This window comes from Stegodyphus dumicola, chromosome 12, assembly GCF_044657685.1.
Source record: "Stegodyphus dumicola isolate Sdum_Otavi_A_Nest chromosome 12, ASM4465768v1".
NCBI lineage: Eukaryota > Metazoa > Arthropoda > Arachnida > Araneae > Eresidae > Stegodyphus > Stegodyphus dumicola.
The window spans coordinates 120,978,221-120,994,184 of record NC_140779.1 but is presented as its reverse complement, the minus strand read 5'-3'; the positions used below and the strand labels follow the sequence as shown (position 1 = coordinate 120,994,184).

Genomic DNA, 15,964 nt, shown 5'->3' with positions numbered 1-15,964 from the left:
TAAGGAATTCTCAATGTAAGCTTTGCTTAAATCATTTAAATGCAAGGAGGAATGTACACACAGTTCCTTCCCATTCTATTTGGATGATCGACGGATACTTTCATTTTTCAGGTCTTCAAAGTGCGACTTAAGCTATATATTAGATTTATAAACAGTATTGTTTCAAAATACAAATTTGACACAAAACCAGACTTCTTTAAATGATTTGCCATTTTTTTTTTCCATATTTTGATTCTACATCTCACAGTATGCCAAAGTCCTAAGTTTTGTAAAAATCAAAATAATTTTTTTTAATTAGCAGTCTAAATTTTAACTTCCCGATATTAACAGAATTCTGCATATAATTAATAATATCTGTCTTTAAAACTAAAATTTACTTAATTCGTTCTTCCATAATTCTAAATTTTGGTTTAATCCAAATAAAATTCATGCATTTTTTTTCTGGGTTTTTTTTTTTTTTAATTTATGTTTTTTAAATAATTTTCATAAATTTTTCAAAAAAAAAATTATAACCAACAAAACTTTTACCATCATTTTAAAGTATATGTATTTCTAAGTACACTCGCAAAAAATTAACGAGTTTTTTAATTCAAAATTTCTGAAGATAATATGTGAATTTATATATTATTAGGCACATTTGTTATAAGCAATAATAATGCCAAATATGGTTTACACACTTTGTTAGTATGTTCAATGAATTGCAACAAGGATTACCTTAAACTTTCATATAAACTTTTACCGAGGATTAACATAATGCATATTTATTAGTATTTTATGAAAAACTACTTTTTAAATTTAAGCATCAAGAGATTAAGGATTTTTTTTCCTTTCTTTTCTAAGAGAAAACATCTCAAGATTTATTTATTTATTTATTTATTTATTTATTTTACATATGGCAGGCACTTGCCTGTAATGGCATTGGCCACTACTAAGGCCAGAAGTGGTGGTCATTTTATTATGCTAAAACTCAAGCTAAAACTATTATGAGGAATAATATTAAATAGCACTCATAAATGAGATATTTTAAATATGAAATTAAGGTTTAAAAAATATTGAGGCATTGCAGTACAGATGTTATAAACAGCTAAATCTAGCAAGCTTTTCTTCTAAAAATACCTGTAAGAAGGTTTTTAAGCACAGAAAAGTTAAGGTTTAGGACCTACTTTGTTAACATGAGTAGAAGACATTAAGATTTCTTCTGATGCAAGTACACTTACAATTTTTCATTGAAATTTTGAAAAATATAAGGAAAAAAATTGCTGAACTATTGAATTTAAAACAAAATCTACTATTCAATTTAATACTGCAAAACAAATTTGCTTGGAAAAGAAACCAAATACAAGGGAGCCAAAGATATTCATTAAATGCAAAAAGTGAATCGTTAAAAATATGATTTATAATTTTTAAACCAGATTGACTGTAAATGTTCATTAAATAGTAACAAAATCTAGAAATGCAGAAACTATTAGAAATATTGTGAGAAAATATAACTTTTATGGCTGCATAGCTAGAAAATCCATTTCTTAGTAAAGTAAATCAAAAGGTATGATTATAATTCAGTAAGACCTAGCCTCAGAAATTTTTTAATTCAGCTATATTTATAGATGAAAATAAATTTAATATTCTGAGAGTGATTTAAATCAAATGGTGTCATGAAAACTAAATATAGAATTTCAAATGAAAAATTTTACTCCTTCAGTAAAAAGGTTACATTAGTGCTTACAGTGTTTAAATTCTACATTTTATTGATAGCAAAATTTATAATTTTATGTATCTGAATATCTGAAAATGAAATACAGCATGCGAAAAAAGGGCATAGTGTCACATTAAAATTTATTAAATACTGACTTGAAACATAATGCTGATATCTGCAAACTGTGGACAAGACCAAAATGTTAAATTTTACAATATCACTTTTATTTTTAAAACCATTAAAAATTTTTAAAGCTTTTAAACAACTTTTTTTTCTTTTAAATATATTAAATATTCTGCATATAAAAGGGAAAAAAAAAAAAAGGTTTTTATACAAAAAAAAAAAAAAAAAAAAAAGATTCTGTTAAAACTTACACATATTTAGTTGACGAATAAAACTTGCCATATTGTTGTGCTTAAAGTACTGAGGAAGAAGTTCCTTTGCAAACCTAGCTTGGTCTCTAATTATAAAGCTCATGCCATTCTGCAAAAAACATTTTAAACTATATAAATTAAACATAAAATAAAGAAAATTATTTTTCATCACTATAATCAAACTTTCATTATATTCCTCATTAATCACTAAGCATATCAACTATTTTATAATACAAATTTTGGTACTTTGATTATCTCCTCCAATTCAACATTCAATGGAACTGTGGTGTTTTGGACTCATTTTACAAGATGCATACAAATTTTCTCTACAACTATATTGACTTAAAAGGCTACATAGATTTTCTCTCTTATGAAATTTTTCATTAAAAAAAAAAAAAAATATTTTTATTATATACAAAATAATAACACTTACCAAACATAAAGACAAGCAAACATTTTGGCAACTTTTTCAGGAGGGATGTGAATCATCAGAAAATACCCGAAGTTTTAAAACATAACATCATATATTTAGGCTACACTTAAACTAGATTATATTTTATACATCGTCAAATATAAATGAAGGTAAGAAAGAGAGAAAACATTTTAGAGAGTCTTTACTGCACTTTGATGATGCTGACCACATACTGAAGATAATAAAATATTAAAGTATTAATAACACACAGAATTTTTAGCACTCGAAACTACAATGTTTAATTTCCATAGCAAATAATGATGTTCCTGTTTATTTTTTCCCTTCTCAACTAAAACCAAGCATTACTGTGATTTACTACATTTTAAACTCATTTCTACACATATACTGTAATTTCAAGTTGATAAGCCACCCTGGTGTGTACGCCACACACATGATATTTGACTAAAAAATGAAAGTTCATTGGATAAGCAGCACCACCATATATGCTGCAGCAAAGCTCTCCGAAACATGCCACTTAATATTAATTTATTTAGTAATTCCTTGCCATATTGTGATGTAATCATCATGGATAACATTTTTATTTTAACATAATTTCGAGTTGATAAGCCGCCCTAGTGTATATGGTGCACTCCTGATAATTGACAAAAAAATGAACGTTCATTGGATAAGCAGCACCACTATATATGCCGCAGCAAAGCATTCCGAAACTTGGCAATTAATATTCATTTATTCAGTAATTCCTTGCCATGTTGATGTAATCATCATCCATAACATTTAAAACATAAATACGATCAGTAATATATAAAAGGAAGAAACATCTTACTTTGAACTTGCCGAAAACGAACTCTGACAATTTTTAATAGATATTATTTTTACGGGTTCAGTAAACTTCGTTTATTATGATAAATTACCATATTATGAAAAAGAATACATAAATCAAATAAACACACAGAATTTTTTAATTAAATTAAACTACATTTATTTATACAAAACTTTCAAAATCTGACTTATTGATGTAAGAATTAAATAAATTTAACAAATGACCATTAAGGTCGATTTCATCATTCTGTTCTAAATCATTTTGTTCAACGTAACTATCTTCACTTCATTTTCTTTTTCAATGATTTCTGATTTAATGAAAGCTGATACGATTGTATCAGCTCGGACTGATTGTCATGCTTTATTGACCCATAAGGCAGCCTACTCATACGAAGCTTTTCTTATTTTTCTGGAATTTGTGAAGGAATGTAGTCTGCTTTGCATCTATTCCTCCCACTGCTTTTGTAGTTTATTTTTGAAAATTCCATTGATAGTGAGATCCAGTGGGTGTAAAATTTTTTTGTTTCAGATCTTACCGTATCTGATAAACAGGATTGCATTGAATCCAGAACAATGAGTCCTCGGGATTGGAAAAAAAACCCTTTCCTCTTTCGATAAATTTCCCTCAGCCAAAACAACATTACTTAACTACTTTAGGGAAGTTTCCTTTCGGAATTGTTTTTCTTTTGAAAATTATGAAAGGGGTTAACTTCTCTCCACTGGCGGCACAACCCAAAACACAAGTAAAAGAAGTTCGTTGGTTGGTTGGTAGGGTTTTGGGCATACAACCTAAAAGGTTATTTGCGCCAGACATATGTCAAATACTTCCAAACACAAGTTTAACACAAGGACATTAAACAAAACACACTGAGGTGAAATGTATATAAAAATGAGAAGATTACAGATGTGAACATGAGGTACATTAATATACACAGTATTAAAATGCAAAACAATAATCTAAAGCATGATCCAAATTACAGTTTGAACTAGAAGATTTTCAGGGTGCAGCCGTTTGATATTCTTTGGCTGTCCGATGCAAGATTGCACATAATTTTGAATTAAAAATGGAGACAACTTTTGGAGATGACCTGTAGAATGTTAATGACCAGAAAACTAGGCAGACTTGCTGAATTTACATCAAGCTTGGCATTATCGCTTGTTTTTAATTTTTTAGAGGCATAATTGTGTTCATTTGAGATGTGTAAATTTGATTGAGCCATGATTCAAAGAAATAAAAGATTCGGGTCCGACCGCCCCACCCACCATGGAGCCCGACAAGGGAACACAGATTCCTGTGTTAGAGTTAGCCAGACCTATACGCAATCTGAAGCCCCAGTCAACTTTTTTCGAAAGCACGTACTCCCAAGAGTTTATGCCTAAGGCACTGACACAAGGACTCGTGACCAGCCGATTGACACCTGGGAGGATGACTAAGGTGCTTCCCATTTAGCTGAAGCAGAGGGCAAAGCAGTGTGTTGGAGACAGTACCTCGCCCGTCAACTACCAGGACCCTCTTTTCCAGAGACACAGGTCTCCACACATGGCAAACACGTGGGCAGTTTTCTGGCCACTCGAAAACTAGAGACAAGAGCTGCTCCAGTCTCTCATGATGAGCCCCAACCACTGAAGCGGAAAACCACAAGGGAGAATGGAAGGAAAAAAGCTTCAGCTCAGAGGAGAGGAGACAGAAAAGAGGACAGATCATTGGGGCTCCAGGATTCTGACACCCGTCTCACCAAGAAGATGATCCCCTGAAGGGTTAGGGTACCTCGGGATTGCCATACTTGTACTCACAAAAGTGAGCCCCTAAGGGGCAAGTAAAAGAAGTCTTTTCATTCTCGGTTTTAACACTGAAATAGTCTTTTCACCTATTGAATGAACAGGTCTGCTCGGATGACAATCAAAAGTAACGGCGCTTTATCCACATTAATTATTTGCCTCCTTTTCAAATTTTATTCTTTAATTTTTTTAGATGTGTACTAAAGCTACCTTTTTTTCAAGCCAGTTCATGGGAAGCTTTTGCCCAACTGTTGTTTTTGTCCTAAATGATAATTTCTTTCACTTCATGAACCTAAAACACCAATTAGGTCCTCCAACAAAAATTTTAATGCCCTTTTTTTGAGCAATTTTCTTTGCTTGAAGGCAAATTCTAGCTGTTGGTACTAAATAATCTATTTCTCTCTGCTCCTATAGCCCATTTTTCTAAGTCTTCCAAAACAGGCCAGGCTATGACACCAGTTCAGCGAGATCTTTTATTCTAAGGCATTTTCTGTAATTCTTCTTGTTCAGACTTCTATTGCTGAATGCATCACTCGTCAACTTGAAATTCTTTAGCCACAATGCGATTTCCAATTTCGATCGTTTTCTTCACTGCCGAAAACTTAAATGCAGCTATATGACTTTTGTTTCGAGTAGGAGCAATAATAATAATACTTTTAATGCATGAATGATAAAGAAAGCTACACAGCAGTAAAAGCTTGTAAGAATTAACACAGCACTTGACAAGTAAATGCAGCTGTTTGCATTAAGACAAGAAGCCATAGGAAAACCATGGAGATTAGCAGAAAGTACATGCATTATGGTGTCTTTACAGGGAGCCCCACCTATCTTAGTAGGCCAGTTAGAACTTATTGCACTGCCTTGGCACAATCTGAGGCTAGAATATTGAAGCGAATTCTTATGTTTTGGTTGTGCATAACTTACAATCTGAACTAGAGAAGTTTAAAGGCCAGAGGAAAAATCATAATCCCTCAGATACGCTGCAGACATAAATTTTCAACTTTTAAACACGCCTTATCTACCTGAAATTACAGTACTTAGCAGAATAGAGGATTTGATGCCAATCTAGAGAAACTAAGCTTTACAACAACAAAGATAACCCCTTCATTTATTATTGCGAATCAAATCATGCTTAACCCATTCTGGAAATCAAGGAAATAACTGTTTAAGATTTATTTCATAATTTTTAATATAGATATTTTGAGTTTTAATGTATTTTTGCCTTGTCGTGAAGTGAGAACTGAATTAATTGAACGAGCAATACTAAATTGTCTGTGAAAAACTGTTTCTTTTTTGTTTTGTTTGCTTAATTTCTGTTATACATCATTTTAGATTTATTATAGTATTTGAATAGAACATGTGGCAACTATTCGATAATTCTTAAGATGATATAAATTTTGTGCATTCCGTGTTATAATATGAACGAAATGTAATGCTGTTAAGTGAACCTAGTGCCAGAGTGTAACTATGGTAAATAAATATAGAGAATTTTAAAGAGTGCATTTATTCTATCATGATTTATGTGCTATCAAGAAAGTAGATTTAATTCAATCCAATAATTTAAAATAAAATGAAAGAAAAAATGCATATAATTTAATAATTCGTACAAGGAAGTCATGTGGTGTACACATCAGATTTTTCTTTGGCATTATTGGCAAAACTGAGGCAGCAGTTCCACACTCACTGCCATTCTAGTTGAGAAAACTAATTAAGCATTCATTCACTGACCGGATGAGAAGAAAGGAAATATCATGATATCTGCTTTGTCTTGAATGTATGTGTTTAATTTCTAGCTTCATATGGCTCACAATGCATCTTTGCTAAGATTATCGTTATAAATGTTTCTGTCAAATTATGGGTCTATTTTCCAAATAAATTCAAGAACTGCTACTTTTGCTGCTGATTTGACTAGCATTTCTGTGACAAGTCAGTCAAATCAGCAGCTCCAGTCTCTCATGACGAGCTACAACCTCCGAAGAGGAAAACCACAAGGGAGAATGGAAGGAAAAAAGCTTCAGCTCAGAGGAGAGGAGTAGGAAAAGAGGACAGATCACTGGGGCTCCAGGATCGTGAACAATTTTATAAAAAATAAGCTTGAACTTTCTATTATGTCAAAAAGAGTTTCCGATTTTGGAGCTGCCAAAGGATCTAGAAAGATAAAGCATGTTTTGATGTCCATCAAACAAAAAGTGGAATTGCTGCAAAAAATGGATAAAGGCATGATGAAGAAAGTTAGTGAAAACGAAAAAATTTCGACTGACAAATTAGTCGGTATTCTCGACACAGCAATTACAGGACTTGAATAGCGGAACTTTGTTACTGAACAAGAAATTATGTCTGTTTATAGAATTAAAGAGAAAGTATTAACACATAAAACGAAGCAATTTAAACAACTTGCATTGAAAGAAATGTTTAATAAAGTACACAAACAACTATTAAGTTTTTTTTTTTGTTGTTGTTGTTTTTTGTAAATTTTGATATCTTTTAGATCATAATTGCTCTTTATTTCATAAATTACGGTTTCATATTTTTAATTTTATAATTTCTGCATGCCATCTTACCCGATTTAAATTGATGATCTATAATCCAGAAAAACCCCTAATCCGGAATCGCCAAAGTCCCGACGAGTCCGGATTAAAGACTTTGTACTGTACATACTTACTAAAAAATGAGATATAGGAGCAATCTTTCTAGGTCAAGTGATTTGAGGGTAAAATTTACTAAACTTCTCATAAACATAAAGGAAATAATGAAAATTCATCCAGTTTCTTCATCACATTAAAAATAAATGAGAAGTAAAACTGAACCCTTTTTTTCTTTTTTTCTGTATCAAAACGTTTTAAGGGTAGCTGTATTGCAAAATTTTTTTATCCCAATAAGGATGCCTGCTCAAAAAAACTTTGAGAACTGCTGTTCTAAAGGATTGTAGATTTAGGGGATTCTAACTTCGAACTGCAATTGGAATATCTGGCAGTGTTTGCATTTACTGGGTTCTCTGTACAAGTACTCCTTTTCTGAGCTCTTGAATGCATTGTCTGTAACTACCTCCATTAGAGTTTTCAACAACCTTAGAAATATATTTCTTTCAAAAGTTGCTTGTTTATGTTCTGGTAATGATCCATTGTTTGGTTTATTTTCTTTCATTTTTTACAAATAAAAATGTAAGTTTTACAAGCATTTTTCCCCTTGTATTTTAACTTTTGTATAGCATGCAATTTCCAAAACAAATGAATGTTTTCTGAACTATTTTCACATTTAAGCTCAATTTTGTTGTTTGCTTTTGATATTTTGTTTCTGCTGCTTACTTAAATCACTGCCAAGAAAATGTGAGCCAAGATACTCTATAAGTATAATTTTAGGTATATAAGCCACAGGTTATATGTATTTAAAAGTTAAAAATTTAAGTCTGTGTCATATTTGCAAGGCGGTATATTTGATGAACTGTATTGTTCCTCTATCTTTAAAACTCCTAGTTTATATTGCAAGTTGTGCACAAGTAAAATGGTTAATGTAGAATTCGCTGCCATATTTTTGCCTGATATGAGCACTCAGGTTGTATTAAAGCAGTGCAACAAAGCTTCTGTTGAACTCTCTGGTTTTGTCTGCATTTTTCAGTGACCTTTTTTTAAACAGGCTGCAAGAACTTTAACTTCAACAAATTCTTACACATCTCTTACTGCTTTGTGGCTTGCTTACTGCAATATTTATTTTATAGTTCAAGCTTGTTGAATTTTTTAAAATTATTATTATCATTACGACTCCTACTCAAAGAAAACATTATACAGCTACTTTTAAGCATTCAGCAGTGAAGAAACAGATAGAAATTGAGTAGTGGCTAGAGAATTTCAAGTCAACAAGAGACTCATTTGGTGGTGGAAGTTCGAACATGAAGAATTACAGAAATAGTTTAACAATATAAGATATCATTGGACTGATGTCATAGCCTGGCCTTTTTTCAGGAAGACAGTTTAGAGAAGTGGATAACAGAGCAGAAAGAAAAGGGATTATCAGTGTCAACAGTCAGAACTCACCTTCAAGCAAAAGTAATTACAGTACAAAGTCCGAGATCAGGACTCATCGAGACTTCAGCGATTCCGGATTTGGGATTTTTCCGGATATTAAATCATCAGTTTAATTCTAGTAAGATGGCATGCAGAAATTATAAAATTTAAAATATGAAATCGTGATTTATGAAATAATGAACATTTATAATTGGTATCAAAATTTATAAAAAGCTTAATATTTGTTTCCTTTATTAAACATTTCTTTCAACGTAAGTTGCTTAAGTTGCTTCGTTTTTAATACTTTTTCTTTAATTCTGTAGGCAAACATACTTTCTTATTCAGTTATGTTGTTGAAGCCCTATCTGCTGTGTGGATAATTCCGACTAACTTGTCTATTGAAATGTTTTCGTTTTCAGTAACCACTCTGTCACTTTCTTCACAATCGGTGGCGGTACTTTCTGGATCTAGAATCGTACTTCATATTTTGCCATCCATTAATTGACTGATGATCGAGGAGCATTGTCATCACAATGACAAACTACTTTTATATCATCTTCATTTATTACCACTTCTCCACACTTCTTTACAAAATCTGTTAACTGGAAAATTTCCCGTTTGGGTTTGCAATATCCGAAAATCTTTAAAAAACTTGCGACTGCATAAAATTTAGCTATCTCGTTCCTTATACATATTTGGCTATGCATTATGAGATTGGTGACTAAAGACAAGTTGTTCCGCTAAATTTTATCTTGCTTCTGTCACGCACTTCGACAAATAAGACTGAACTACATTAGTTATTTATTATACTTATGTCTATTTCTTACACATGCTTAAGGCTCATCCGAGTCCTGAATAAATAAATTCTCACATATACCTAAAGCTTATTGAGGGCCGGTGCTCGATATCTTACTGCCCGATGCAGTCTCCGTGGATACGAAATTCTGCTGCCTGGTGTGGCCATACGAGCCCTGGCGCTGGTTCCGGGTTTATGTGAATATCAAATCAGTTATTCTTAATTCAAATAGCACTAAATGTTATTTTTTGGCCTATAAGTATCATTAAGAAAATCTATTTTTAGCCTATGGAAAGAAATTTTTGTTAAAGTTTTCCTCGTCAACATTTTTTAGTGCGTTTATCTTAAATCTGTAATCATCACCAAGCGTAATGTCAATATAAAAGGTTACCATACTCATTTACTAACATACAAAATCTGATGTGTATACCACGTGACTTCCTTGTACGGAATATTAAATTATACGCATTTTTTTCTTGAATTTCATTTAAATTGATTGGATTGAATTAAATCTACTTCGGCGACAGTGCATAAACCACAATAGAATAAATGCACTCTTTAAAATTCCCTATATTTGCTTATTACAATGACACTCTTAATGCACTAAATTTGTATCATTTGAAGAATTATCGTTGCCACACATTCTATTCAAATACTATAATAAAGCTAAAACAATGTATGAAAGAAATTAAGCAAACAAAACAGAAAAGAAACAGTTTTTCACAAACGATTCAGTATTTCTCATTCAATTAATTCAGTTCTCACTTCACGACACTTATTTCCTCGAAAAAATTCCAGAAAGGATTAAGCATGATTTAATTCGCAATAATAAATGAAGGTGTTATTTTTGTGTTGCGAAGCTTAGTCTCTCTAGATTGGAAACAAATCTACAATTCTGTTGTTCCAAATGTAAACAAATATGTCCGCCATGTTATTTAAAACTTAACCGCACTTAAACAGCTTTTAAATTGTTGATAATTGTACAAATATTGCTTGCAGAATTAAGAAAGGCATAAAAACCTTAACAGGAAGATAAAAACAACATAATTAAATCATTTTTAAAGCAAAAAATGTACAATTTACAAACATATAAAAGTAAAGAAACCGAGATCACAGAGCCGGGTAACAGAGTGGATATATATATATATAAATATATTTATATACATTTGGTGCGGCCGATATCAACCAAAACATGAGGTGCACATCTACATGTTATAGCAGTCCTTTATACAAAATTTCAACGTTCTGAGGCTACACGTTTTTGAGTTATGCGAGGCACGTACGTACATACGTTCGTACAGACGCCACGAAAAAGTCTCTTCAGAATTAATTTTAAAGCTGTTTTATAATTTTTTTGGGGGGAAAAGAGTCTTTTGTTCTGTCCTTACGTACAGATATCACGCAAAAACATCGTTAAATTGCATTCGATAGCGGTCAAAATGGATATTTTCGTTGAAATATGTTGCCAGAAACTTTTCGCGATTACAATACTTTCTTTTTACCTCGTACAAGGAAGTAAAAAAATTGTTTAGCCACCGCTACACGAGTCATTATTCAAATTGTCATGTGTTGATAAACATATAGTGACGAAAGCAAAATACAATAATGATTCGGCAAGTTGGCGTCAGTGATATAAAATATTAGTGCGTTTAAAATCAATGATGTTATCTATGTAGAATGTTTCGGTTTGAGATGTATGCCAAGCAGATACATAGCAGCGAAGCCAAATTATCAATCGTACAAATTTATGCTAAAATGATTGTTTCTTCAATAACAAGATATTTTATTTAGTGTCAAAGTGAAATTAAGAATGGGGACTCTCCACAATTTTTATTATGCACAGGGGGGATAAGTAATCATTATTCCGTCATCTCCAGAAAAAAGTACGTCTGGCAAGATAAATTCCAGTTTAGTTCATGATTTAGAGTGAAAGGGTAAAAAAGCTATTAAATGATTGGTATATGCAGGTTTAATTAGTTCTCAGTATGAATAAGCAGTTTATATGAAACGTATGCATCTGGTCAAATGTAAGGATTGATTGGATGGCTGTAAGTGGGTATGTAATGAGAAAGGTGAAAATGCTCATCATTGTAAGAAGTCTGTATGGAAGCATACATGGTCTGAAGAAAGCAAGATAAGTATAATTGATATTTTAATTTTTATTTATTTGTGGGTATAGATGATAGGACAAATCTGCTTATGAATGAGGTGAATGTCTGTTTGAATAAAACTATGGTTGACTTGAGGAATTTTTGTAGAGGACGGATTTTTTAAAATTTGTGTATGGATGCATATACAAAAAAAGAGTGAAATGACTGGCAATCCAAATATGGTCTAAGAGACTGACGAAAGCAAGTTCGGCAAAAGGAAGTACAACAGAGATAGAAATGTGAATAGACTCTGGGTGTTTGGTGGTATTGAAAGAGAGAGTGGTTGAAGTTTTCTTCATGTTATGCAAGATCACACGAAAGAGACTTTGTTTTAGGTATTTCTCAAAAAATTCTATCTGAAAACACGATAATCTCACATTGCTGGAAAGTGTATTACTATTTTGGTAATCAAGGTTTCCAGCATTGAGCTGTGAATTACTCTCTGACTTCTGAAACTGATGCCCATACCAATGCCATTGATGGTACGTGGAGTCGTATTGAGCGGGAATTTTTCAAGTAGGGTTATTGTCAGTCATCGGAGGACATTTTTGACTCCTACTTTCTAGAATTTATGCTGTTATCACATCTATAGACGCGCGCGCTTACCCGGGACAATTCCGAGAAACGAGATTCTAGTAGTACGGCTTTAAGCGGCAGGCTTCCGAGAAATGTTTCGTCTAGCTAGGAGGAACGTGTCCCGGCTAGGAGCAACATTTTAAAACTTTTCCCAAAATGTTCCGGCTGGAGACGTGTTCCTCGAACGTTCAACCAATCAGACGAAAGGTCAGCTTCTGAAGGATCACTGGTAACTTTCAATATGGTGATGGTTCTCACTGTGAAGTGATGGACCGTGGAAATAGAGGCCGATTTAATTATTGCTGTTTTGTTGTAATACAACTGCCTGAGTCATTTTTTAAATGTGTATATATTCATTAAATATATAATCGTGGAAATTTCAGAGTTGACAGTATTTTACGACGTTCTCGCATTTCGGATTTGTTTACAAATTGTTCGTAGCCAAAAGTTCGCCAAATTTGTCGTACTTCGTGCTGATCGTGTATTATAACACTGTTATATAATAGAATTTTATTTCTTAAATTTGAATAATTTTTTTAAATCCGTTTGTATATGCGCGGCTTTTCTCCTAATTACTTATCTTTTAAATTGTTAACTGCATAATCAGTGACACATTTTAAACAGCATAAAAGATGCATAAAAAAAAAAAGCATAGCTTATGCAATAATGAGAATACTCTTTAAATTTGTCTATTATTTTCATGTTATTAATGAAATACTTTTTGAATTATAAATACATTAGAAACTATACTTTTATTGTAAATGCTACATATTGAAACACTAAAAATTTATGGATTTATTATTATGCATGATGAAAAACATTTGTATATACATTCATTAATATAAATCTTATTCATTACATTAATACTAATAAATAACAATTTTTATATAATACTAATAAATATATATTAACAACTTCTAAAACATCGCATATCTCTATCTGTATGTAAATATATGACTTATTAGATGTATATATATATATGTATGTATGAATACAAAAATGAACATTGCCAAGAAGTTTATTTGAAGTTACTTTTAATTCAGATAACGATTATGTAATTGGCAGCAACTATAGTTATCAGTTCTTTGCAAATTATTATGGGTATGTAATAATCAGTTGAAAAATAATTGATGAGTATTTGAGTACTAAAGAGTGTACACATTTTGTTATTGGGTTAATTCATATTATATCATACGTGTGATCTACGTAATAAAAACATGACTAATAAATAATAAGAAATGTAACTGCTGTGCATTTATAACATTTGATTACTTAAAACAGCGCACAACTGATTATCACCTTCATGTCTGTTTACATAATGAATTGCACTTTCCAATTAAGTGCACAGGCCTACTAGTGGCCGAAGCGTCGTTGAACACTGGTAGTTCTGTCTCAGGTTAGAATGCCGCGAACGGGCTGGCTACATGACGTTTCCTTGGTTTGCCCCATTTGTAACTGGTATACGAGCCAGTTTTAAAAAATCTTCTACAAAGGGATCCCTCCTGTTGTTATCCCTCGAGGCTTTGCGGTAATCACATAAAACCAACTGAGCCCACCAGTGGCCGAGCGGTAAAGTCGCTGGACACTGGTAGTTCGGTCCGAGGTTCAAATCCCGCGAACGGGCTGGCTGCATGGACGCTTTCGTGGTTTTCCCCATGTGTAACGTGTATACGAGCCACTTTCCCTTAGAAAGTCCTCCTCGAAAGCATCCCTTCCCTTAGGCAGAGAGCCCTAGTGTGCTTTGCTGTAATCTCAATAAACCAAACCATAAAACAAACTCATGATGTGAACACCTAATTTCTAGAGTTGGTATAATTAATGTGTTTTAGGTATATTACCGAGTGTTCTATGGGACAGTAAACAACTCGCACATGTTTGATTGCTCATGTATTCATATGCTTTATTTGATCTTCATTTTGCTGAATAGTATCTGCTGGCTGTGAGGAGGTAAATATCAGCCATATAGATTTTTGTCATTTGAATGGACAGAACAGTAATTATGAGCCATTACAAATTGTTCGTAGCCAAAAGTTCGCCAAATTTGTCGTACTTCGTGCTGATCGTGTATTATAACACTGTTATATAATAGAATTTTATTTCTTAAATTTGAATAACTTTTTTAAATACGTTTGTATATGCGCGGCTTTAGTTAGTCAGAAAATGCTTTCACCAGGTCACAAATTTTCCAGTGAGCCATCAAATTTTCATTGAAATGCAGACAACAGAAAATACACATAAGGGATGTGTGATAAATAGACTTATCCAGCACATGTTTTTAAACTATTCTTAGGTGTATACAGAATTTGGCTATTACTGATGTAATTGATTGCTATAACCAGAAGTGTGTTTATCTGTTACATGAAGTGCCAGAGTGGAGATCAGAGTGATTAACTTGATAGCAATCACCTTTTTATTATCTTCCATTACTAACAATAAAGTTTAAAACGAAAAGCGTGTGAGCGATACAAAACAACACGAAGCGAATGTCATTTGAAAGGAAACGTCACTTTTGCCAATCTGAGCGATAACTGATTCTTGTTTGGCTTTTAGCCTGTTTGCCAAGTGAAGATGGTAACCCTATTTCGCCAAAGGCCGTTTCTCAGAACTGTTGCTACAAACGTTTTATCCCGGCAACAAACAGCTAATGTGATAACGGCTTTGTGTGTCGTCGCTGATACCATAATCAAGAAGAGAAGGATTCGTTTAAGGATTATAGTAACTGCATAAAGAACTTGTATGTGCCACAATTATCCAACACTGAGAATGAGATGTAGCAAAGAACAAAACAAGTGAGGGTACTATTCCGTTTTGAGAACTGTAAAAAATTGCAGCGAAAATGTTTGCGCAAAAGCGGCAAATCTAGCAAACATGCCCATTTAACAGCGTACCAAATCTAGCGTATTCGCTGATTTCAAATTGCGTAAGCTTAGATAGTTCTATATTTCTTAAGATGCCACTGAAATACTAGTTTAATTTTTAAATCATTTTTTGATATCCTATGGATTTAACAACTTGGGAGTCGTTTTAAGAATTGCACATACAAAGTATCCATGTACACATCGAAATATTTTCACTTTAAAAAAAAAAAAAATTCCAGAATTGCACAAAAATGGCACTGCGCACACCCTTGATTTTATTTATGTACACTGACCTATTTTCACTTAAAAAGTAAAAAAAAAAAAAAAAAATTGACAAAAATCCAATTGTTTTGACCCTTGTAAAAAGCACCAAACAAATAAGTTGGCGATTCTGCACTTTACTGAGAATTTTGTCAAAGAAAAGGCATCATTCATTATAGAAAATTATGTTTGAACAACCAACGAGATGAAATTATGCTTTAGCA

At 32.5% G+C, this 15,964-nt stretch overlaps 1 protein-coding gene across 4 annotated transcripts in view; it reads right to left on the bottom strand.

The window, feature by feature from the left end:
- Positions 1-15,964, bottom strand: part of LOC118184626 (uncharacterized) — a 142,716-nt gene that overhangs the window by 113,848 nt on the left and 12,904 nt on the right. For all 4 annotated transcript variants that reach the window (XM_085806892.1, XM_085806895.1, XM_085806893.1 and 1 more), the window contains exon 2: positions 2,068-2,176. In XM_085806892.1, the coding sequence (XP_085663018.1) occupies positions 2,068-2,176 (109 nt within the window). The remainder of the gene's footprint in view (positions 1-2,067; positions 2,177-15,964) is intronic.